The sequence below is a fragment of the Oncorhynchus clarkii genome, chromosome 14 (genome assembly GCF_045791955.1).
Source record: "Oncorhynchus clarkii lewisi isolate Uvic-CL-2024 chromosome 14, UVic_Ocla_1.0, whole genome shotgun sequence".
In the NCBI taxonomy this organism is placed as follows: Eukaryota; Metazoa; Chordata; class Actinopteri; order Salmoniformes; family Salmonidae; genus Oncorhynchus; species Oncorhynchus clarkii.
In genome coordinates, this window is record NC_092160.1 from 33,780,081 (window position 1) to 33,804,915 (window position 24,835).

The following is a 24,835-nucleotide window of genomic DNA, read 5'->3' on the forward strand; positions in this document are numbered from 1 at the left end:
CAGTGCCAGGAGGGTTGGCGGTGTCTGCCACCAGTACAGATGGTGAGAGGGTAGTATGGCAGTGCCAGGAGGGTTGGCGGTGTCTGCCACCAGTACAGATGGTGAGAGGGTAGTATGGCAGTGCCAGGAGGGTTGGCGGTGTCTGCCACCAGTACAGATGGTGAGAGGGTAGTATGGCAGTGCCAGGAGGGTTGGTGGTGAGCTGGACACTCATAGTCCTTTGTTGAAGTAGATCCTCTCCACCCCTGGGTGGCTCGCACGGATCTTCTCCTGAAGCTCTGGCTCCAATCGGCTTACTGACATAGAGCTAAAAGCGAGAGAGCGAGAGAGCGAGAGCGAGAGCGAGAGCGAGAGCGAGAGCGAGAGCGAGAGAGAGAGAGAGAGAGAGAGAGAGAGAGAGAGAGAGAGAGAGAGAGAGAGAGAGAGAGAGAGAGAGAGAGAGAGAGAGAGAGAGAGAGAGAGAGAGAGAGAGAGAGAGAGAGAGAGAGAGAGAGAGAGAGAGAGAGAGAGAGAGAGAGAGAGAGAGAGAGAGAGAGAGAGAGAGAGAGAGAGAGAGAGAGAGAGAGAGAGAGAGAGAGAGAGAGAGAGAGAGAGAGAGAGAGAGAGAACACATTATTGCTGTGATACTGATCAACACAGCTAGCAATGATGATTCACTCACCTCTTCTGGGGGAACAGTGCACAGCATAGCGGAGTGGCAAACACCAGGCTGAAAGACAAGCAATACATCTATTATATAGAGCTAGAGACTGTAGATTAGATACCATAGCTATAATGCTTGTTGTTTTAAAACATGTTTAAAACATGCTCGTCACATGTCCTTCACAGCGTCGACTGTATGACATTTTCCGGCGCCGACAGAGATGGCCGCCTCGCTTCACGTTCTTAGGAAACTATGCAGTTTTTTGTTTTTTTACGTGTTATTTCTTACATTGGTACCCCAGTCGGGAGGAACTATTGGATATAAGAGCAACGTCAACTCACCATCATTACGACCAGGAATACGACTTTCCCGAAGCGGATCCTGTGTTTTGCCCACCACCCAGGACAATGGATCGGATCCCAGCCGGCGAACCAAAACAACGACGCCGTAAAAAGGGCAGACAAAGCGGTCTTCTGGTCAGGCTCTGTAGACGGGCTCATCGCAGACCACTCCTCAGTATACTACTCGCCAATGTCCAGTCTCTTGACAACAAGGTTGATGAAATCCGAGCAAGGGTAGCATTCCAGAGGGACATAAGAGACTGTAACGTTCTTTGCTTCACGGAAACATGGCTCACTCGAGACACGCTATCGGAGTCGATACAGCCAGCTGGTTTCTTCAAGCATCGCGCCAACAGAAACAAGCATCTTTCTGGTAAGAAGAGGGGCGGGGGGTATGCCTTATGATTTACGAGACGTGGTGTGATCATAACAACATGCAGGAACTCAAGTCCTTCTGTTCACCTGATTTAGAATTCCTCACAATCAAATGTTGACCGCATTATCTACCAAGGGAATTCTCTTCGATTATAATCACAGCCGCATATATTCCCCCCAAGCAGACACATCGATGGCCCTGAACGAACTTCATTTGACTCAATGTAAACTGGAAACCACATATCCTGAGGCTGCATTCATTGTAGCTGGGGATTTTAACAAGGCTAATCTGAAAACAAGACTCCCTAAATTCTATCAGCATATCGATTGTGCTACCAGGGCTGGCAAAACCCTGGATCATTGTTATTCTAACTTCCACGACGCATATAAGGCCCTCCCCTGCCCTCCTTTCGGAAAAGCTGACCACGACTCCATTTTGTTGCTCCCTGCCTATAGGCAGAGACTAAAACAGGAAGCACCCGCGCTCAGGTCTGTTCAACGCTGGTCCGACCAATCTGATGCTACGCTTCAAGATTGCTTTGATCACATGGACTGGGATATGTTCCGCATTGTGTCAAACAACAACATTGACGAATACGCTGATTCGGTGAGCGAGTTTATTAGCAAGTGCATCGGCGATGTCGTACCCACAGCAACTATTAAAACATTCCCAAACCAGAAACCGTGTATTGATGGCAGCATTCGCGCGAAACTGAAAGCGCGAACCACTGCTTTTAATCAGGGCAAGGTGACCGGAAACATGACCGAATACAAACAGTGTAGCTATTCCCTCCGCAAGGCAATCAAACAAGCTAAGCGTCAGTATAGAGACAAAGTAGAGTCGCAATTCAACGGATCAGGCACAGGAGGTATGTGGCAGGGTCTACAGTCAATCACGGATTACAAAAAGAAAATCAGCCCCGTCGTGGACCAGGATGTCCTGCTCCCAGACAGACTAAACAACTTCTTTGCTCGCTTTGAGGACAATACAGTGCCACTGACACGGCCCGCTACCAAAACCTGCGGACTCTCCTTCACTGCAGCCGACGTGAGTAAAACATTTAAACGTGTTAACCCTCGCAAGGATGCAGGCCCAGACGGCGTCCCCAGCCGCGTCCTCAGAGCATGCACAGACCAGCTGGCTGGTGTTTACGGACATATTGAATCAACACAGACAGCATGGTGAAGAAGGCGCAGCAACGCCTCTTCAACCTCAGGAGGCTGAAGAAATTTGGCTTGTCACCAAAAGCACTCACAAACTTTTACAGATGCACAATCGAGAGCATCCTGTCGGGCTGTATCACCGCCTGGTACGGCAACTGCTCCGCCCACAACCGTAAGGCTCTCCAGAGGGTAGTGAGGTCTGCACAACGCATCACCGGGGGAAAACTACCGGCCCGCCAGGACACCTACACCACCCGATGTCACAGGAAGGCCATAAAGATCATCAAGGACAACAACCACCCGAGCCACTGCCACCACTAACATGGAGTGGCTGCTGCCAACATACTGACTTAACTCCAACCACTTTAATAATGGAAAAATGTATGTAAAAAAATGTATCACAAGCCACTTTAAATAATTCCACTTAATATAATGTTTACATACCCTACATTACTCATCTCATATGTATATACTGTACTCTATACCATCTACTGCATCGTGCCATCTTTATGTAATACATGTATCACTAGCCACTTTAAACAATGCCACTTTTATATGTTTACATACCCTACATTACTCATCTCATATGTATATACTGTACTTGATACCATCTACTGCATCTTGCCTAAGCCGTTCTGTACCATCACTCATTCATATATTTTTATGTACATATTCTTCATCCCTTTACACTTGTATGTGGCAGGTAGTTGGTAGTTGTTGTGAAATTGTTAGGTTAGATTACTCGTTGGTTATTACTGCATTGTCGGAACTAGAAGCACAAGCATTTCGCTACACTCACATTAACATCTGCTAACCACGTGTATGTGACAAATAAAATTTGATTTGTATGTCACAAGTCCTTCACAGTGTTGACAGTATATGTCACAGGTTTTTCACAGCATTGACAGTATATGTCACAGGTCCTTCACAGCATTGACAGTATATGTCACATGTTCTTCACAGCATTGACAGTATATGTCACGGGTGCTTTACAGCGTTGACAGTATATGTCACGGGTCCTTCACAGCATTGACAGTATATGTCACGGGTCCTTCACAGCGTTGACAGTATATGTCACGGGTCCTTCACAGCATTGACAGTATATGTCACGGGTCCTTCACAGCGTTGACAGTATATGTCACGGGTCCTTCACAGCGTTGACAGTATATGTCACGGGTCCTTCACAGCGTTGACAGTATGTCACGGGTCCTTCACAGCGTTGACAGTATATGTCACGGGTCCTTCACTGCATTTATGTCCTGACTGATATACTGTAATAGGTTTGAAAATCAGCAGTCCAAATGGCGGTTTATCAACAGTCCAAATGGTGGTTTATCAGCAGTCTGTCACGACGTGATTGTTTTATGTATGTTCGGTCCGTTATTGTGGGCTCGGTATTACGACATGTTATTGGAATATTTGAGTAAAGTTACTTGTGTTACTCATCTCTGCTGTCCTGCGCCTGATTCCTCTGCACCAGCTACACCCATCCCATTACAGAATCACCTCAAAAATGGAGAGCGTGTCCGCCCTCGTCTCCTGTCTCTCACGGAAGCCCTGGAGTGGGCCAACGCCGTATGGGGGGAAGGAAAACCGGTGTTGGACCATTACACAGAGTTCACCCGGGCAGTTTTCGACCACCCGCCTGAGGGTAGAGCGGCTGGTGAACGTCTGTTCCACCTGAGGCAGGGGACGAGGAGCGCCCAGGAGTTCACCTTGGACTTCCGGACCCTGGTTGCCAGCGTGGGATGGAACGACAGGGCCCTGATCGATCACTACCGTTGCAGTCTGCGAGAGGATGTCCGTCGGGAGTTGGCCTGCAGGGACTCTCACGTTTGACCAGCTGGTGGACCTGTCAATCTGGCTGGATAACCTGCTGGCTACCCGCGGACGCCCGGATCGGGGCCTGTCAGTTCCATCCCTCAGCACCACCGCTCCGACGCCCATGGAGCTGGGAGGTGCTGCGCTTAGGGCGACTGGAGGAGGAGCTGTTCCCTGTACCATCTGTGGCTGCAGAGGGCACACTGCTGGTCGGTGCTGGGGAGGTTCCTCTGGGAGTCGAGGCAGCAGGCAGGGCACTCTCGTGTCACCCCAGGTGAGTCGGCACCAGGCTCACTCAGAGCCTCCTGTTGCTCACATGTTTATAAATATTCCTGAGTTTTCCCCGCATTCCCAGCATAAGGCGCTCGCAGATTCAGGCGCAGCTGGGAATTTTATTGACAGAGCATTTTCCCATTGTTTAGGGATCCCCATTGTTCCTGTGGATATGCCCTTCCCTGTGCACGCCCTAGATAGTCGACCATTAGGGTCAGGGCTAATTAGGGAGGCCACCGCTCCACTGGGCATGGTTACACAGGAGGGTCACAAGGAGAGAATTAGTATTTTCCTTATTGATTCTCCTGCGTTTCCCATGGTGCTGGGCATACCCTGGTTGGCCTGTCATGACCCCACTATTTCATGACAACAGAGGTCTCTCAAGGGGTGGTCATGAAAGTGCTCGGAGAGGTGTGTAGGGGTTTCCGTTGGTGCGACTATGGTGGAAAGTACAGACCAGGGCTCCACCATGCACATCCCCTCTGAATATGCCGATTTGGCTCTCGCCTTCTGTAAGAAGGGGGCGACTCAATTGCCACCCCGACGGGGGGATTGTGCGATAAATCTCCTAGTAGACGCAGCTCTTCCCAGGAGTCACGTGTATCCCCTGTCACAGGAGGAGACAGTGGCTATGGAGACATATGTCTCCGAATCCCAGGGGTACATTCAGCCCTCCACTTCACCTGCCTCCTCAAGTTTCTTTTTTGTGAAGAAGAAGGATGGAGGTCTGCGCCCGTGTATTGACTATCGAGGCATCAACCAAATCACTGTGAGGTACAGCTACCCGCTGCCTCTCATCGCCAGTGCGATAGAGTCAATGCACGGGGCGCGCTTCTTCACAAAATTGGATCTCAGGAGCGCTTACAACCTGGTGTGTATCCGGGAGGGGGACGAGTGGAAGACGGCATTTAGTACCACCTCTGGGCACTATGAGTACCTCGTCATGCCGTACTGGTTGATGAATGATCCTTCAGTCTTCCAGGCCTTTGTAGACAAGATTTTCCGGGACCTGCACTGGCAGGGTGTAGTGGTGTATATCGACGACATTCTGATATACTCCGCAACACGCGCCCAACATGTGTCCCTGGTGCGCAGGGTGCTTGGTCGACTGTTGGAGCATGACCTGTACGTCAAGGCTGAGAAAAGTCTGTTCTTCCAACAGTCCGTCTCCTTCCTAGGGTACCGCTTTTCCACTTCAGGGGTGGAGATGGAGAGTGACCGCATTTCAGCCGTGAGTAATTGGCCAACTCCCACCACGATAAAGGAAGTGCAGCGGTTTCTAGGGTTTGCCCATTACTACCGGAGGTTTATCCGGGGCTTTGATCAGGTAGTGGCTCCCATTACCTCACTGCTGAAGGGGGGACCGGAGCGGCTGCAGTGGTCGGCTGAGGCGGACAGGGCTTTTGGTCACCTGAGGGCTCTGTTTACCTCGGCGCCCGTGCTGGCTCATCCGGATCCCTCTTTGGCGTTCATAGTGGAGGTGGACGCGTCCAAGGCTGGGATAGGAGCCATGTTCTCTCAGCGCCCAGGCACGCCACCAAAGCTCCGCCCCTCTGTTTTCTTTTCGAAGAAGCTCAGCCCGGCGGAGCGAAACTATGATGTGGGGGACCGGGAGCTGTTGGCTGTTGTCAAGGCTCTGAAGGCGTGGATACATTGGCTTGAGGGGGCTAAAAACACTTTTCTCATCTCGACTGACCACCGCAATCTAGAGTACATCCGGGCAGAGAGGAGACTGAACCCTTGCCAGGCAAGGTGGGCCATGTTCTTTACCCGTTTTGTTTTCACCCTGTCCTACAGACCAGGTTTCCAGAATGTTAAAGCAGACGCACTCTCCCGGATGTATGACACAGAGGAGTGGTCCATGGATCGGCCTCTTGCCTGGTGGCACCGGTGGTGTGGGAGCTGGACGCGGACATCGAGCGGGCGTTACGTACAGAGCCCACTCCCCTCCAGTGTCCAGCTGGGCGTCTGTACGTTCCGTCTGCTGTCCGCGACCGTTTGATCTATTGGGCCCACACTTCACCCTCCTCTGGTCATCCTGGCATCGGTAGGACAGTGCACTGTCTTAGTGGAAAGTACTGGTGGTCCACCTTGGCTAAGGACGTGAGGGTTTATGTTTCCTCCTGCTCGGTGTGCGCCCAGTGCAAGGCCCCTAGGCACCTGCCCAAAGGGAAGTTACAGCCCTTACCCATTCCACAATGGCCGTGGTCGCACCTATCGGTGGACTTCCTCGCGGATCTTCCTCCCTCACAGGGTAACACCACGATCCTGGTTGTTGTGGATCGGTTCTCTAAGTCCTGCCATCTCCTTCCATTGCCCGGTCTCCCTACGGCCCTACAGATTGCGGAGGCCCTGTTCACTCAAGTCTTCCGGCACTACGGGGTGCCTGAGGATATAGTGTCTGATCGAGGTCCCCAGTTCATGTCAAGGGTCTGGAGGCCGTTCATGTAACGGTGTTCACACCGGGGGACCGGGTCTGGCTCTCGACCCAAAACCTGCCCCTCCGCCTGCCCTTCCGGGAACTGGGCCCGCGGTTTGTGGGGACATTCAAGGTCCTGAGGAGACTGAACGAGGTTTGCTACAGGTTACAGCTCCCCCCGATTACAGTATTAACCCCTCTTTCCATTTGTCTCTCCTCAGGCAGGTAGTGGCTGGTCCACTCCAGGAGTCTGAGGTGCGGGAGGTTCCTCCGCCCCCTCTGGACATCGAGGGAGCCCCGGCGTATGCTGTTCGAGCCATACTGGACTCAAGGCATCGGGCGAGGGGCCTTCAGTACCTCGTGGAGTGGGAGGGGTACGGTCCGGAGGAGAGATGCTGGGTGCAGGTGGGGGACATTTTGGACCCTTCGTTGCTGCGGGAGTTCCACCGTCTCCATCCGGATCGCCCTGCGCCTCGTCCTCCGGGTCGTCCCCGAGTCGGTCCCTCTCCATCGCCAATCCACTTTTCATTTTCCATTTGTTTTGTCTTTGTTTTACACACCTGGTTTCAATTCCCCAATTACATGTTCATTATTTAACCCTCTATTTTCCCCATGGTTTTTGTGTGTGATTGTTTTATGTATGTTCGGTCCGTTATTGTGGGCTCGGTATTACGACATATTATTGGAACATTTGAGTAAAGTTACTTGTGTTACTCATCTCTGCTGTCCTGCGCCTGATTCCTCTGCACCAGCTACACCCATCCCATTACACAGTCCAAATGGTGGTTAATCAGCAGTCCATTGCTGGCCACTTACCAGAATCCCACCAAGACCACTTGAATAGGTGCACTCATCCATGGGAACTTCTGAAAAGACCAGAAAACAATGAGACAAACAAAAGAAGGGATACATTCCACTACTCTGAAATGGCTTCCTCTGCTCTGTCCTATTTCCCCACACTCACTAACCACTGAAATGGCTTCCTCTGCTCTGTCCTATTTCCCCACACTCACTAACCACTGAAATGGCTTCCTCTGCTCTGTCCTATTTCCCCACACTCACTAACCACTGAAATGGCTTCCTCTGCTCTGTACTATTTCCTCACACTCACTAACCACTGAAATGGCTTCCTCTGCTCTGTCCTATTTCCTCACACTCACTAACCACTGAAATGGCTTCCTCTGCTCTGTCCTATTTCCTCACACTCACTAACCACCGAAATGGCTTCCTCTGCTCTGTCCTATTGGCTGACTGCCATCATGGATATGAGAAAGTAAGTGAAAAAACATCATAGATTAGAGAAAGTAAGGCTGACTGCCATCATGGATATGAGAAAGTAAGGCTGACTGCCATCATAGATATGAGAAAGTAAGGCTGACTGCCATCATAGATATGAGAAAGTAAGGCTGACTGCCATCATGGATATGAGAAAGTAAGTGAATATACATCATAGATATGAGAAAGTAAGGCTGACTGCCATCATGGATATGAGAAAGTAAGGCTGACTGCCATCATAGATATGAGAAAGTAAGGCTGACTGCCATCATGGATATGAGAAAGTAAGGCTGACTGCCATCATAGATATGAGAAAGTAAGGCTGACTGCCATCATGGATATGAGAAAGTAAGGCTGACTGCCATCATGGATATGAGAAAGTAAGGCTGACTGCCATCATAGATATGAGAAAGTAAGGCTGACTGCCATCATAGATATGAGAAAGTAAGGCTGACTGCCATCATAGATATGAGAAAGTAAGGCTGACTGCCATCATAGATATGAGAAAGTAAGGCTGACTGCCATCATAGATATGAGAAAGTATGTGAATATACATCATGGATATGAGAAAGTAAGTGAATATACATCATAGATATGAGAAAGTAAGTGAATATACATCATGGATATGAGAAAGTAAGTGAATATACATCATAGATATGAGAAAGTAAGTGAATATACATCATAGATATGAGAAAGTAAGTGAATATACATCATAGATATGAGAAAGTAAGTGAATATACATCATAGATATGAGAAAGTAAGTGAATATACATCATAGATATGAGAAAGTAAGTGAATATACATCATGGATATGAGAAAGTAAGTGAATATACATCATAGATATGAGAAAGTAAGTGAATATACATCATAGATATGAGAAAGTAAGTGAATATACATCATAGATATGAGAAAGTAAGTGAATATACATCATGGATATGAGAAAGTAAGTGAATATACATCATAGATATGAGAAAGTAAGTGAATATACATCATAGATATGAGAAAGTAAGTGAATATACATCATGGATATGAGAAAGTAAGTGAATATACATCATGGATATGAGAAAGTAAGTGAATATACATCATAGATATGAGAAAGTAAGGCTGACTGCCATCATGGATATGAGAAAGTAAGGCTGACTGCCATCATGGATATGAGAAAGTAAGGCTGACTGCCATCATAGATATGAGAAAGTAAGTGAATATACATCATAGATATGAGAAAGTAAGGCTGACTGCCATCATGGATATGAGAAAGTAAGTGAATATACATCATAGATATGAGAAAGTAAGTGAATATACATCATAGATATGAGAAAGTAAGTGAATATACATCATAGATATGAGAAAGTAAGGCTGACTGCCATCATAGATATGAGAAAGTAAGTGAATATACATCGTAGATATGAGAAAGTAAGGCTGACTGCCATCATAGATATGAGAAAGTAAGTGAATATACATCGTAGATATGAGAAAGTAAGGCTGACTGCCATCATAGATATGAGAAAGTAAGTGAATATACATCATAGATATGAGAAAGTAAGGCTGACTGCCATCATAGATATGAGAAAGTAAGGCTGACTGCCATCATAGATATGAGAAAGTAAGGCTGACTGCCATCATAGATATGAGAAAGTAAGGCTGACTGCCATCATAGATATGAGAAAGTAAGGCTGACTGCCATCATAGATATGAGAAAGTAAGTGAATATACATCATAGATATGAGAAAGTAAGTGAATATACATCATAGATATGAGAAAGTAAGTGAATATACATCATAGATATGAGAAAGTAAGTGAATATACATCATAGATATGAGAAAGTATGTGAATATACATCATGGATATGAGAAAGTAAGTGAATATACATCATAGATATGAGAAAGTAAGTGAATATACATCATAGATATGAGAAAGTAAGTGAATATACATCATGGATATGAGAAAGTAAGTGAATATACATCATAGATATGAGAAAGTAAGTGAATATACATCATGGATATGAGAAAGTAAGTGAATATACATCATAGATATGAGAAAGTAAGTGAATATACATCATAGATATGAGAAAGTAAGTGAATATACATCATAGATATGAGAAAGTAAGTGAATATACATCGTAGATATGAGAAAGTAAGTGAATATACATCATGGATATGAGAAAGTAAGTGAATATACATCATGGATATGAGAAAGTAAGTGAATATATAATACATGTGATCATACTTGAATAAATAAAGTGATAAATGATGTGAATAATACCTTTAGGAAGGCTTTCTTTTCCAAGGTGTTCATTAAAAATGGAGGGATAGCTGAAAAACAGAATAGTGAAATAAAATCGTCATCTTTTATAAATGTTTACAAACATTATATTTTACCTGACAACATGGTTGATTTCGAGCTTTTATCCTTTCCAGTTTATCCTATTGAGTTGCCATGTTGGAGTCACAGATGGCATGGGTTGCCAGATAGGTCCTAAAGCCCATTACGTCATACATACCCATTCCAGGAGAGGCCATGAGGATTCTAGACACCACCACCTGGGAGATGGCCTGCTTAGCGGCGGTGGTTGACTCTCCTAACCGGTTGTCGTTCTCGTCTGTTATCGGAATGCCGTGTTTCAGTTCCCTGGACCATAAAAGAAGGAAAATAAAAGTAAACATCTAATTATAGGAACTGGCATCGATGATATAGACACTTTCTTTCAAAGACCTTGTCCAAGTTGTGGAAGGAATAACGTAAATGTCAATAAGTTGTGTGTGACCTGTGGGTTTAGTAAGGTCAAAATTGAGCATTGTAGAGACACCTAATCAATACTTCAAACATTTACAGAGGTACCCTACCCTGGAATTCTTATCTTCACATTGCCAAAACCTCATCATCCCTCAATAACTTCATGCAAAGACTGGGATTCAGCCTGATGAACCAAACTACACAATAATTCCCTCCATGTAGCCTAACTCTTTCTCTCACACACACACACACACACACACACACACACACACACACACACACACACACACACACACACACACACACACACACGTAATCAAACATGTTTTTTCTTCTATACTGAGTATATAATGTACAATTATAATTAATATGCTTTTTTTTAGCTGATTGAACAAACATTTTTATTATTATTATTATATTATATTTGTGGTGTGATTTTCATATCAGTCCTTTTTGGGTTTCCAGCCTCACCTGCACACTGCTTTATGGTGTTAAATACTCTCTGTTCATCATCTATGCAGAGTCACTTTAACCATATCTACATACTACCTCAATCAGCCTGACTAACCGGTGTCTGTATGTAGCCTGGCTACTGTATGTAGCCTCTCTACTGTCTATAGCCTCTCTACTGTCTATAGCCTCTCTACTGTATGTAGTCTCGCTATTGTATATAGCCTTGTATATAGCCTCTCTACTGTATATAGCCTCTCTACTGTATATAGCCTCTCTACTGTATATAGCCTCTCTACTGTATATAGCCTCTCTACTGTATATAGCCTCTACTGTATATAGCCTCGCTACCGTATATAGCCTCTACTGTATATAGCCTCTACTGTATATAGCCTTGCTACTGTATATAGCCTCGTATATAGCCTCGCCACTGTATATAGCCTCTCTACTGTATATAGCCTCGTATATAGCCTCTCTACTGTATATAGCCTCGCTACTGTATATAGCCTCGTATATAGCCTCGCTACTGTATATAGCCTCGCTACTGTATATAGACTCGTATATAGCCTCTCTACTGTATATAGCCTCTCTACTGTATATAGCCTCGCCACTGTATATAGCCTCGTATATAGCCTCGCTACTGTATATAGCCTCGCTACTGTATGTTGCCTCGCTACTGTATATGGCCTCGCTACTGTATATGGCCTCGCTACTGTATATGGCCTCGCTACTGTATATGGCCTCGCTACTGTATATAGTCTCGTATATAGCCTCTCTACTATATATGGCCTCTCTACTGTATATGGCCTCTACTGTATATGGCCTCTCTACTGTATATGGCCTCTCTACTGTATATAGCCTCTCTACTGTATATAGCCTCTCTACTGTATATAGCCTCTCTACTGTATATAGCCTCTCTACTGTATATAGCCTCTCTACTGTATATAGCCTCGTATATAGCCTCGCTATTGTATATAGCCTCGTATATAGCCTCTCTACTGTATATAGCCTCTCTACTGTATATAGCCTCTCTACTGTATATAGCCTCGCTACCGTATATAGCCTCTACTGTATATAGCCTCGTATATAGCCTCGTATATAGCCTCTCTACTGTATATAGCCTCTCTACTGTATATAGCCTCTCTACTGTATATAGCCTCTACTGTATATAGCCTCGCTATTGTATATAGCCTCGTATATAGCCTCTACTGTATATAGCCTCTCTACTGTATATAGCCTCTCTACTGTATATAGCCTCTCTACTGTATATAGCCTCGCTACCGTATATAGCCTCTACTGTATATAGCCTCTACTGTATATAGCCTCGTATATAGCCTTGCTACTGTATATAGCCTCGTATATAGCCTCGCTACTGTATATAGCCTCGCTACTGTATATAGTCTCGTATATAGCCTCGCTACTGTATATAGCCTCGCCACTGTATATAGCCTCTACTGTATATAGCCTCGCCACTGTATATAGCCTCGTATATAGCCTCGCTACTGTATATAGCCTCGCTACTGTATGTAGCCTCACTACTGTATATAGCCTCGCTACTGTATATGGCCTCGCTACTGAATATGACCTCGCTACTGTATATGGCCTCTCTACTGTATATGGCCTCTCTACTGTATATGGCCTCTCTACTGTATATAGCCTCTCTACTGTATATAGCCTCTCTACTGTATATAGCCTCTCTACTGTATATAGCCTCTCTACTGTATGTAGCCTGTATTTTTACTGTTGTTTTATTTCTTTACCTACCTATTGTTCACCTAATACCTTTTTTGCACTATAGGTTAGCATTTCATAGTATTCAGCATTTCACTGTAAGGTCTACATACACCTGTTGTATTCAGCATTTCACTGTAAGGTCTACTACACCTGTTGTATTCAGCATTTCACTGTAAGGTCTACTACACCTGTTGTATTCAGCATTTCACTGTAAGGTCTACTACACCTGTTGTATTCGGCATTTCACTGTAAGGTCTACTACACCTGTTGTATTCAGCATTTCACTGTAAGGTCTACTACACCTGTTGTATTCAGCATTTCACTGTAAGGTCTACTACACCTGTTGTATTCAGCATTTCACTGTAAGGTCTACATACACCTGTTGTATTTGGCGCACGTGACAAATAAACTTTGATTTGACTCTTTGGTGCGAATAAATAAAACCTAACGTTTAACACTACATTTTAGAAAGAATTTAGAATATATATAAAAAAAACATTTAAAATACTGGGTGCATATTTGCAGAACTATATCTTCAAACTGGAGGAGATACAGACTGGTTGGTCTTACCGTTGCCTCATGAGAGGGATGTTGATGCAGTTGGCAGCAGCAACAGCAGCGAAGGGAACTAACCTCCCTACGAGGGGAGATATGTGCTGGACAACAACAACAAAGGTTGGAGTAAAACAGATAGACTGTATAGATCAATTTCATCCCTGTCTAAGAGAATTATTAGCTAAGGCTTATTGTTCCAAAGCTGAAAGCTCTTTGTGCATGTCATGATTGTTATGATATCTGTTTCCACAACGGGAATACTGTATGAATTATACAACATTTTCTCACTCTTTCAACACATTGACTAACCAGCAAAGCAGGCAACATATGTAGACTAATTATATTCATGGTTGCTATGCACTTCTATTCATGGTGCCTATGCACTTCTATTAATGGTTACTATGCACTTCTATTCATGGTTACTATGCATTTCTATTCATGGTTACTATGCACTTCTATTCATGGTTACTATGCACTTCTATTCATGGTTCCTATGCACTTCTATTCATGGTTACTATGCACTTCTATTCATGGTTCCTATGCACTTCTATTCATGGTTACTATGCACTTCTATTCATGGTTACTATGCACTTCTATTCATGGTTACTATTCACTTCTATTCATGGTTACTATGCATTTCTATTCATGGTTACTATGCACTTCTATTCATGGTTACTATGCACTTCTATTCATGGTTACTATGCACTTCTATTCATGGTTACTATGCACTTCTATTCATGATAACTATTTTGGACATGATAACCACTCATGATATGACTTGTGAGTAGCTACGTTTGATAACACTCCCATGCGATGTGGTTGATGGTAAATGAATGAATGAGAACAGGGTTTCTATGGGTTAATACCTTTGTTAGTGCATTTAGTCCTAGAGCCGTGGCTACTGCCCCTGTGGTAGCAGATACATAGGCTGTGCCAAGCTGACTGCAAATGAGAAATGCATTCAGAAATTCACATATTCATACTCATTCACATATTATCCACAAAACATTAAAAGGGGTTTAATAGGTACCAGAAACACACCAAACAAAAAACTACAGGCCAACATCAACTAAAACTACAGGCCAACATCAACTAAACTACAGGCCAACATCAACTAAACTACAGGCCAACATCAACTAAACTACAGGCCAACATCAACTAAACTACAGGCCAACATCAACTAAACTACAGGCCAACATCAACTAAACTACAGGCCAACATCAACTAAAACTACAGGCCAACATCAACTAAACTACAGGCCAACATCAACTAAAACTACAGGCCAACATCAACTAAACTACAGGCCAACATCAACTAAATCTACAGGCCAACATCAACTAAAACTACAGGCCAACATCAACTAAACTACAGGCCAACATCAACTAAACTACAGGCCAACATCAACTAAATCTACAGGCCAACATCAACTAAAACTACAGGCCAACATCAACTAAAACTACAGGCCAACATCAACTAAACTACAGGCCAACATCAACTAAACTACAGGCCAACATCAACTAAACTAAAGGCCAACATCAACTAAAACTACAGGCCAACATCAACTAAACTACAGGCCAACATCAACTAAAACTACAGGCCAACATCAACTAAACTACAGGCCAACACCAACTAAAACTACAGGCCAACACCAACTAAAACTACAGGCCAACATCAACTAAACTACAGGCCAACATCAACTAAAACATCAACTAAACTACAGGCCAACATCAACTAAACTACAGGAAAACATCAACTAAAACTACAGGCCAACACCAACTAAAACTACAGGCCAACATCAACTAAACTACAGGCCAACATCAACTAAACTACAGGCCAACATCAACTAAACTACAGGCCAACATCAACTAAAACTACTGGCCAACATCAACTAAACTACAGGCCAACATCAACTAAACTACAGGCCAACATCAACTAAACTACAGGCCAACATCAACTAAAACTACAGGCCAACATCAACTAAAACTACAGGCCAACATCAACTAAACTACAGGCCAACATCAACTAAAACTACAGGCCAACATCAACTAAACTACAGGCCAACATCAACTAAACTACAGGCCAACATCAACTAAACTACAGGCCAACATCAACTAAACTACAGGCCAACTGAGGGAAATTAATTCAAAGAACCCAATTCAGATCCCTCCAACTTGAGGAGGGCATATGAGGTATGTGGTCAGCTGTAGGACTGGCTCAGGGAAGAGGACGCCCCTGCCTTGCATAGTCCCGTGGGACATCTTAATTGGGCATGGGACACAAGCTAAGGCTTGATCACCCTTTAGCTGGCCACCTTTGATGAGAGTGTTTAGTGATTAAAGGCCGAAACACCCACTGATTCGAAGGCACACTACTGAGGATGTGTCCCAAAATTGACATCTTAACCCAGTCTAAGAAATAAACCTCCCATGCCACTCTGTCAACATCACGGCAAATCTCATGCGAGTGCATTCCTTCTATTGGCACAATGGACAGTTTTTAACATCTCGTTTTATGATTCCTTCATACTGGAATATGGCATTACGTGATTTGACATACCTGTGTATTATTTATTGAGATGCTTAGTTTTCAGATGATTTTAAAATGACTTAATTACTTTTAAGAAGCTTTTTCCTTTTCAATTATTATCAAATGTTTTAGTTACACCTCGACTCACGTTGGTTGTACGCCCTCCAACTCTTTTCTAATTACTTTTAGCAATATTTAATTTTAAGAAAAGTTCTTTATTGGTGTGTGTGCATAGTTTTTTTATACAGTTCTTCTGAAGAATAATCACACATAGAAAATGTTGCTGTAAGAATATAGTAGAATAGCCCTGATGTAACACCAACTTACTTAACTGAGAGAGGAGCATCTCCACTCCTATTGGTGTAGTTGACTATTGCATTGAAGGACTGATTGATCCACTGCCATAAGACTACAGCTGGAGTTGTCCTGAGGAGAGAGAGAGAGAGAGAGGACACTTCAATTAGACTACAGATGGAGTTGTCCTGAGGAGAGAGAGAGAGAGGACACTTCAATCAGACTACAGCTGGAGTTGTCCTGAGGAGAGAGAGAGGACACTTCAATCAGACTACAGCTGGAGTTGTCCTGAGGAGAGAGAGAGGACACTTCAATCAGACTACAGCTGGAGTTGTCCTGAGGGGGGGGGGGTGAGAGAGAGAGAGAGAGAGAGAGAGAGAGAGAGAGAGAGAGAGAGAGAGAGAACACTTAAATTAGACTGAGACGGCATGATGAGGAAAACATATATTGACGAGAGATAAAGCACCTAACCCTGACAAATGCGGATGTCTTTGTGTACAAAACAAGGGAGTATAGAGATATCAGAAAGAGATGGGAAACCATCAGGTAATAGCGGACATAACAGTGACAGCACACCACACAACCACTGATCTACCCATCTTCTCAATTACACTCATCTCAAAAACACTGCAACTCTGTGTTGACTGATGAGAATGAATGATGAGAAAGATATGAACTGCCAGTGACCCATGGCATAACCTGATATATTTTTCTACAACATCCTGTAGTAAACCTACAATGAGATTCTTAGAACACTATCATTCATTCTAATAGAACAGTCTTAGAACACTATCATTAATTCTAATAGAACAGTCTTAGAACACTATCATTCATTCTAATAGAACAGTCTTATAACACTATCATTCATTCTAATAGAACAGTATCATTCATTCTAATAGAACAGTCTTACAACACTATGATTAATTCTAATAGAACAGTCTTATAACACTATCATTCATTCTAATAGAACAGTCTTATAACACTATCATTCATTCTAATAGAACAGTCTTATAACACTATCATTCATTCTAATAGAACAGTATCATTCATTCTAATAGAACAGTCTTATAACACTATCATTCATTCTAATAGAACAGTCTTATAACACTATCATTGGGCGGCAGGTAGCCTAGTGGTTCGAGCGTTGGACTAGCAACCGAAAGGTTGCCAGATTGAATCCCCGACCTGACAAGGTAAAAATCTGTCGTTCTGCCCCAGAACAGGCAGTTAACCCACTGTTCCTAGTCCGTCATTGTAAATAAGAATTTGTTCTTAACTGACTTGCCTAGTTAAATAAAGGTTAACACACTATCATTCATTCTAATAGAACACTGCTGCTCACTTGTAGAAGGTCATCATACAGCCAGTGATGGTCATGTTCATGGGGACCTGAGCCGACATGCGGCCAATCAGGATCATCTTCTCTCCAGTGTCTGGGTGGAAGGCTGAGTCAAAGATGTACTTGGCTCTCCATAGCTCGTCCTCTGTCAGCCCGGGGGACATCACCCCTTGCCTGGGGGAGAGAGAGAGAGAGAGAGAGAGAGAGAGAGAGAGAGAGAGAGAGAGAGAGAGAGAGAGAGAGAGAGAGGGGGACAAGTGATTAGCTGATCCTGTTTACTTAGAAGCAGTACAAGTTTAAACAAAGCTCTGTTAGATGCACACAACCTGCATTTGATAAACACGGCCCATTGTATTCAATGCTGCATCACAGAACGCAACCATGTGTTGCCTTTCTGGTTAATAAATTAAGGGAAATCTGGTCCTAGATCTATGCCAATAAGCCTGGGGTCAATTCTATCAGGAGCTCTCAGCTCAGTTATGGGTTGTTTCCATACAGCAGAATCAAGGAGAACTAGAAAGAACCAGGAAGAACCAGAACCAAGGAGAACTAAGGAGCACCAGGAAGAACCAGAACCAAGGAGAACTAAGGAGCACCAGGAAGAACCAGAACCAAGGAGAACTAAGGAGCACCAGGAGGAAGCAGAACCGAGGAGAACTAAGGAGCACCAGGAGGAACCAGAACCAAGGTGAACTAAGGAGCACCAGGAGGAACCAGAACCAAGGTGAACTAAGGAGCACCAGGAGGAACCAGAATCAATGAGAACTAAGGAACACCAGGAGGAACCAGAACCAAGGAGAACTAAGGAGCACTAGGAAGAACCAGAACTAAGGAGAACCATGCTCAGAATACACTACCGGTAGTCACTGATGACTTTGTGTGCATTCTCTAGTTGTTCGTTAGTAAGCAGGACGTTGCGGGGGTCGGTAACAGTGAAGAAGTGTTTGGCCCGGCCCATAAACGTCCCTTGGTCCCATCGAGGCTCCTTGATGTTTATGGAGGTGGAGATTTCTGTCGTCATGGTGATCTGAAAGGACACAACATTCATAACAAAGATTAATTATTTTGTCCTTGTATATCTATCCTGTAAACATACAGTGCCTTGCGAAAGTATTCGGCCCCCTTGAACTTTGCGACCTTTTGCCACATTTCAGGCTTCAAACATAAAGATATAAAACTGTATTTTTTTGTGAAGAATCAACAACAAGTGGGACACAATCATGAAGTGGAACGACATTTATTGGATATTTCAAACTTTTTTAACAAATCAAAAACTGAAAAATTGGGCGTGCAAAATTATTCAGCCCCCTTAAGTTAATACTTTGTAGCGCCACCTTTTGCTGCGATTACAGCTGTAAGTCGCTTGGGGTATGTCTCTATCAGTTTTGCACATCGAGAGACTGACATTTTTTTCCCATACCTCCTTGCAAAACAGCTCGAGCTCAGTGAGGTTGGATGGAGAGCATTTGTGAACAGCAGTTTTCAGTTCTTTCCACAGATTCTCGATTGGATTCAGGTCTGGACTTTGACTTGGCCATTCTAACACCTGGATATGTTTATTTTTGAACCATTCCATTGTAGATTTTGCTTTATGTTTTAGATCATTGTCTTGTTGGAAGACAAATCTCCGTCCCAGTCTCAGGTCTTTTGCAGACTCCATGAGGTTTTCTTCCAGAATGGCCCTGTATTTGGCTACATCCATCTTCCCATCAATTTGAACATATCATATTCCCTGTCCCTGCTGAAGAAAAGCAGGCCCAAACCATGATGCTGCCACCACCATGTTTGACAGTGGGGATGGTGTGTTCAGGGTGATGAGCTGTGTTGCTTTTACGCCAAACATAACGTCTTGCATTGTTGCCAAAAAGTTCAATTTTGGTTTCATCTGACCAGAGCACCTTCTTCCACATGTTTGGTGTGTCTCCCAGGTGGCTTGTGGCAAACTTTAAACTACACTTTTTATGGATATCTTTAAGAAATGGCTTTCTTCTTGCCACTCTTCCATAAAGGCCAGATTTGTGCAATATACGACTGATTGTTGTCCTATGGACAGAGTCTCCCACCTCAGCTGTAGATCTCTGCAGTTCATCCAGAGTGATCATGGACCTCTTGGCTGCATCTCTGATCAGTCTTCTCCTTGTATGAGCTGAAAGTTTAGAGGGACGGCCAGGTCTTGGTAGATTTGCAGTGGTCTGATACTCCTTCCATTTCAATATTATCGCTTGCACAGTGCTCCTTGGGATGTTTAAAGCTTGGGAAATATGTTTGTATCCAAATCCGGCTTTAAACTTCTTCACAACAATATCTCGGACCTGCCTGGTGTGTTCCTTGTTCTTCATGATGCTCTCTGCGCTTTTAACGGACCTCTGAGACTATCACAGTGCAGGTGCATTTATACGGAGACTTGATTACACACAGGTGGATTGTATTTATCATCATTAGTCATTTAGGTCAACATTGGATCATTCAGAGATCCTCACTGAACTTCTGGAGAGAGTTTGCTGCACTGAAAGTAAAGGGGCTGAATAATTTTGCACGCCCAATATTTCAGTTTTTGATTTGTTAAAAAAGTTTGAAATATCCAATAAATGTCATTCCACTTCATGATTGTGTCCCACTTGTTGTTGATTATTCACAAAAAAATACAGTTTTATATCTTTATGTTTGAAGCCTGAAATGTGGCAAAAGGTCGCAAAGTTCAAGGGGGCCGAATACTTTCGCAAGGCACTGTACATTAGTTATATTGTCCCAGGTGATTTATCTACCGGCGCGCGACCGAAATTCATAAACTAGCCTAGCTACTGTCAGAGGAGGCGAAATTCATAAACTAGCCTAGCTACTGTCAGAGGAGGCGAAATTCATAAACTAGCCTAGCTACTGTCAGAGGAGGCGAAATTCATAAACTAGCCTAGCTACTGTCAGAGGAGGCGAAATTCATGAACTAGCCTAGTTACTGTCAGAGGATGCGAAATTCATAAACTAGCCTAGCTACTGTCAGAGGAGGCGAAATTCATAAACTAGCCTAGCTACTGTCAGAGGAGGCGAAATTCATAAACTAGCCTAGCTACTGTCAGAGGAGGCGAAATTCATGAACTAGCCTAGTTACTGTCAGAGGATGCGAAATTCATAAACTAGCCTTGCTACTGTCAGAGGATGCGAAATTCATAAACTAGCCTTGCTACTGTCAGAGGATGCGAAATTCATAAACTAGCCTTGCTACTGTCAGAGGATGCGAAATTCATAAACTAGCTTAGGGGCGGCAGGTAGCCTAGTGGTTAGAGTGTAGGGGCGGCAGGTAGCCTAGTGGTTAGAGTGTAGGGGCGGCAGGTAGCCTAGTGGTTAGCGTGTAGGGGCAGCAGGTAGCCTAGTGGTTAGTGTGTAGGGGCGGCAGGTAGCCTAGTAGTTAGAGTGTAGGAGCGGCAGGTAGCCTAGTGGTTAGAGTGTAGGGGCGGCAGGTAGCCTAGTGGTTAGAGTGTAGGGCCGGCAGGTAGCCTAGTGGTTAGAGTGTAGGGGTGGCAGGTAGCCTAGTGGTTAGAGTGTAGGGGCGGCAGGTAGCCTAGTGGTTAGAGTGTAGGGGCGGCAGGTAGCCTAGTGGTTAGAGTGTAGGGGCAGCTGGTAGCCTAGTGGTTAGAGTGTAGGGGCGGCAGGTAGCCTAGTTGTTAGAGTGTAGGGGTGGCAAGTAGCCTAGTGGTTAGAGTGTTGGACTAGTAACTGAAAGGTTGCCAGATTGAATCCCCGAGCTGACTAGGTAAACACATCTTCAAATCAAATCAAATCAAATCTGTTCTTCTGCCCCTGAACAAGGCAGTTAACCCACTGTTCCTAGGCCGTTATTATAAATAAGAATTTGTTTTTAACTGACTTGCCTAGTTAAATAAAGGTCAAATAAAAAAATGTGAGTTTATCAAACTTTGATTTGTTTTCGAATTCTTTGTGGATCTGTGTAATCTGAGGGAAATATGTGTCTCTAATATGGTCATACATTGGGCAGGAGGTTAGGAAGTGCAACTCAGTTTCCACCTAATTTTGTGGGCAGTGCGCACATAGGCTTCCTTCTCGAGAGCCATGTCTGCCTATGGCGGCCTTTCTCAATAGCAAGGCTATGCTCACTGAGTCTGTACATAGTCAAAGATTTCCTTAAATTTGGGTCAGTCACAGTGGTCAGGTATTCTGCCACTGTGTACTCTCTGTTTAGGGCCAAATAGCATTCTAGTTTGCTCTGTTTTTTTTGTAAATTCTTTCCAATGTGCCAAGAAATTATCTTTTTGTTTTCTCATGATTTAGTTGGGTCTGATTGTGCTGCTGTCCTGGGGCTCTGTGGGGTCTGTTTGTGTTTGTGAACAGAGCCCTAGGACCAGCTTGCTTAGGGGACTCTTCTCCAGGTTAATCTCTCTGTAGGGGATGGCTTTGTTATGGAAGGTTTGGGAATTGCTTCCTTTTAGGTGGTTGTAGAATTTAAAGTATCTTTTCTGGATTTTGATAATTAGTGGGTATCGGCCTAATTCTGCTCTGCATGCATTATTTGGTGTTTTACGCTGTACACAGCAAAAATAATCTCCCATAGCCTAGGCAACACCTTGTCTAGCAGTAAACCCATAGGCCTACGTTTAGTGTGAAAGAACAGAAAGGTTTTGGAGAAAATCCCTTTCATTTGAGAACTTCTGCACTAAGCCAAACTACTGCATGTTTATTTTCCTATCAATTGGATTTTATGTTTGTTTTTTTAATCACAGAGGGGAAAAATAATCAAGACATTCCCGAGATACAATGTAACCCAGTCTGAACTAGATTCTATTAACCCGTTGTTACAATGTAACCCAGTCTGGACTAGATTATATTAACCCATTGTTACAATGTAACCCAGTCTGGACTAGATTCTATTAACCCGTTGTTACAATGTAACCCAGTCTGAACTAGATTCTATTAACCCGTTGTTACAATGTAACCCAGTCTGGACTAGATTATATTAACCCGTTGTTACAATGTAACCCAGTCTGGACTAGATTATATTAACCCATTGTTACAATGTAACCCAGTCTGGACTAGATTCTATTAACCCGTTGTTACAATGTAACCCAGTCTGAACTAGATTCTATTAACCCGTTGTTACAATGTAACCCAGTCTGGACTAGATTATATTAACCCATTGTTACAATGTAACCCAGTCTGGACTAGATTCTATTAACTCGTTGTTACAATGTAACCCAGTCTGAACTGGATTCTATTAACCCGTTGTTACAATGTATCCAGTGTTGTATCCATCCAGTTCCAGCTTGCTGCAGATGTAACAGGGGACATTTTGAAACGCATGTCTCTGTCTGTAACCCGTTATGTGAGAAACTGCAAAGGTATTTGTGTAGCTCATGCACGGGTCTACTACTGGATGATGAAATTGCACCAAAGATGGCTGCAGGAGTAACGATAAAACACAGGTATTCCATAGACTCTGGCTGGCGGCTGTAGAATGTCTATGAGAGGCGCTACTGTATCTTTAAATTCAATTAAGGTTCACGGGGTTCTCACGAGATAGCTCAATTCAATGGATACAAGCCATAACTCAATGCATAAACACGACTGATGGGTGCCTCCTTATGGTGGTCTCACACACACACACACACACACACACACACACAACAATCAGTCTGTAGCAAATATGTCTTATTGGTTACTCACAAACAACAACAGTTGTTATAAATCTGTCTTCTTCTGACAAAATGTCAATCAGTCAGACAGCCGGTGTGTCAAATCCAATACAACAATAGTCTGAAGCCCTAATACAAAGGCAGCATTGATTTGATGATATTTGTTATCTCGTTCTAAAATTGAACTTTGACAATGGGCGGTTTGTCTTACGCCTGCTACGTTAGGTTAGGTGGCATTTGGGCTAAAAACCTCTGTTCCAGCCCCACGTTTAACCAATCACTGGCCTCAATGGCTACATATTAAGCTATATAGGCTACGTTGTAACGTATTTCTTAGGCTACAATGGGAGTTCGCATAGCATAGCCTAATCACACAACTGCATAACATTGTGCAAAAACCAGCCAGCTCTGGTTTGAGTGAGGGTCAGTAAAAATATAGCCAACAATATTTATCATAATTTCGTCAAATGAACCGACCGTGCAAATGGATCCGGACGCACAATCCTACTATTGGCTTGATCAGATAAATGGATCCACGCGATGCAGACCAGCTTGATCTGGAGCAAATCGCTGCATGTATATCGTTCGATCTGGATAAATCAAATCAAATTTTATTTGTCACATGCGCCGAATACAACAGGTGTAGGTAGACCTTACAGTGAAAGGCTTACTTACAAGCCCCTAACCAACAATGCAGTTTAAAAAATGATACCAAGTCAACGTCCAACATGTTGCAAACATGTAAACGCCCAAAGAAATGTAATATGTCCGCTAATAGCCTATTATCTCAAGCATCTGTTTCAGGCCAGCTGTGCGTCCCTGTTTCAACTAAAGCCCTAATTAACTGCCAGCCACAACCCCTCCCTCAAAAAAAAGTGGTATGAAATCCAACATGTGTTATAAAGGTATCCAGACACTTACTGCACTAAGCTCCGATCCTTGTCTGGCACGGTCACAGCAGTCCGCCGCCAGAGATGTCCCTGAATAGCTAGCTCAACGAAGCTAATTGGACATGTATGCAGCGGAAACTCAGCACCAACAGGCGCAGCAGTAGGGCCGGAGTTCCTTTCACAATAAATGCCCAACACGAAATCAATGCAAATCAACAGGACAAAATATCAATATCTCGATTTTTACAGGAGTCCAAATCATATAAATGTAAAATATTCTTGCTCCATACCCAAAAATGTTCATGGCCAGGTTTCTCATAATTTAAAAGTCAATTATAGTTCATTGTTTTTTTCTCAGAGA

At 43.8% G+C, this 24,835-nt stretch overlaps 1 protein-coding gene across 3 annotated transcripts; it reads right to left on the reverse strand.

Moving 5' to 3' along the window:
* On the reverse strand, positions 1-24,587 carry LOC139366540 (sideroflexin-1-like). Of its 3 annotated transcripts, none has more exons than XM_071104155.1 (11): positions 24,506-24,587; positions 18,800-18,969; positions 17,946-18,116; positions 16,637-16,735; positions 14,650-14,725; positions 13,799-13,923; positions 10,812-10,939; positions 10,574-10,623; positions 7,853-7,902; positions 662-709; positions 1-307 (listed from the first exon to the last, which is right to left on the reverse strand). In XM_071104155.1, exons 2-11 carry the CDS (start codon positions 18,961-18,963, stop codon positions 211-213), a joined length of 1,008 nt encoding a protein of 335 aa, XP_070960256.1. In that variant the 5' UTR covers positions 18,964-18,969; positions 24,506-24,587; the 3' UTR covers positions 1-210. The 3 variants fall into 3 exon arrangements, with proteins under 3 accessions (XP_070960256.1, XP_070960257.1, XP_070960255.1); XM_071104156.1 differs by having other exon boundaries at positions 13,799-13,884; positions 24,511-24,518; XM_071104154.1 differs by having other exon boundaries at positions 24,511-24,518.
* Between the last annotated feature and the right edge of the window lie 248 nt (positions 24,588-24,835).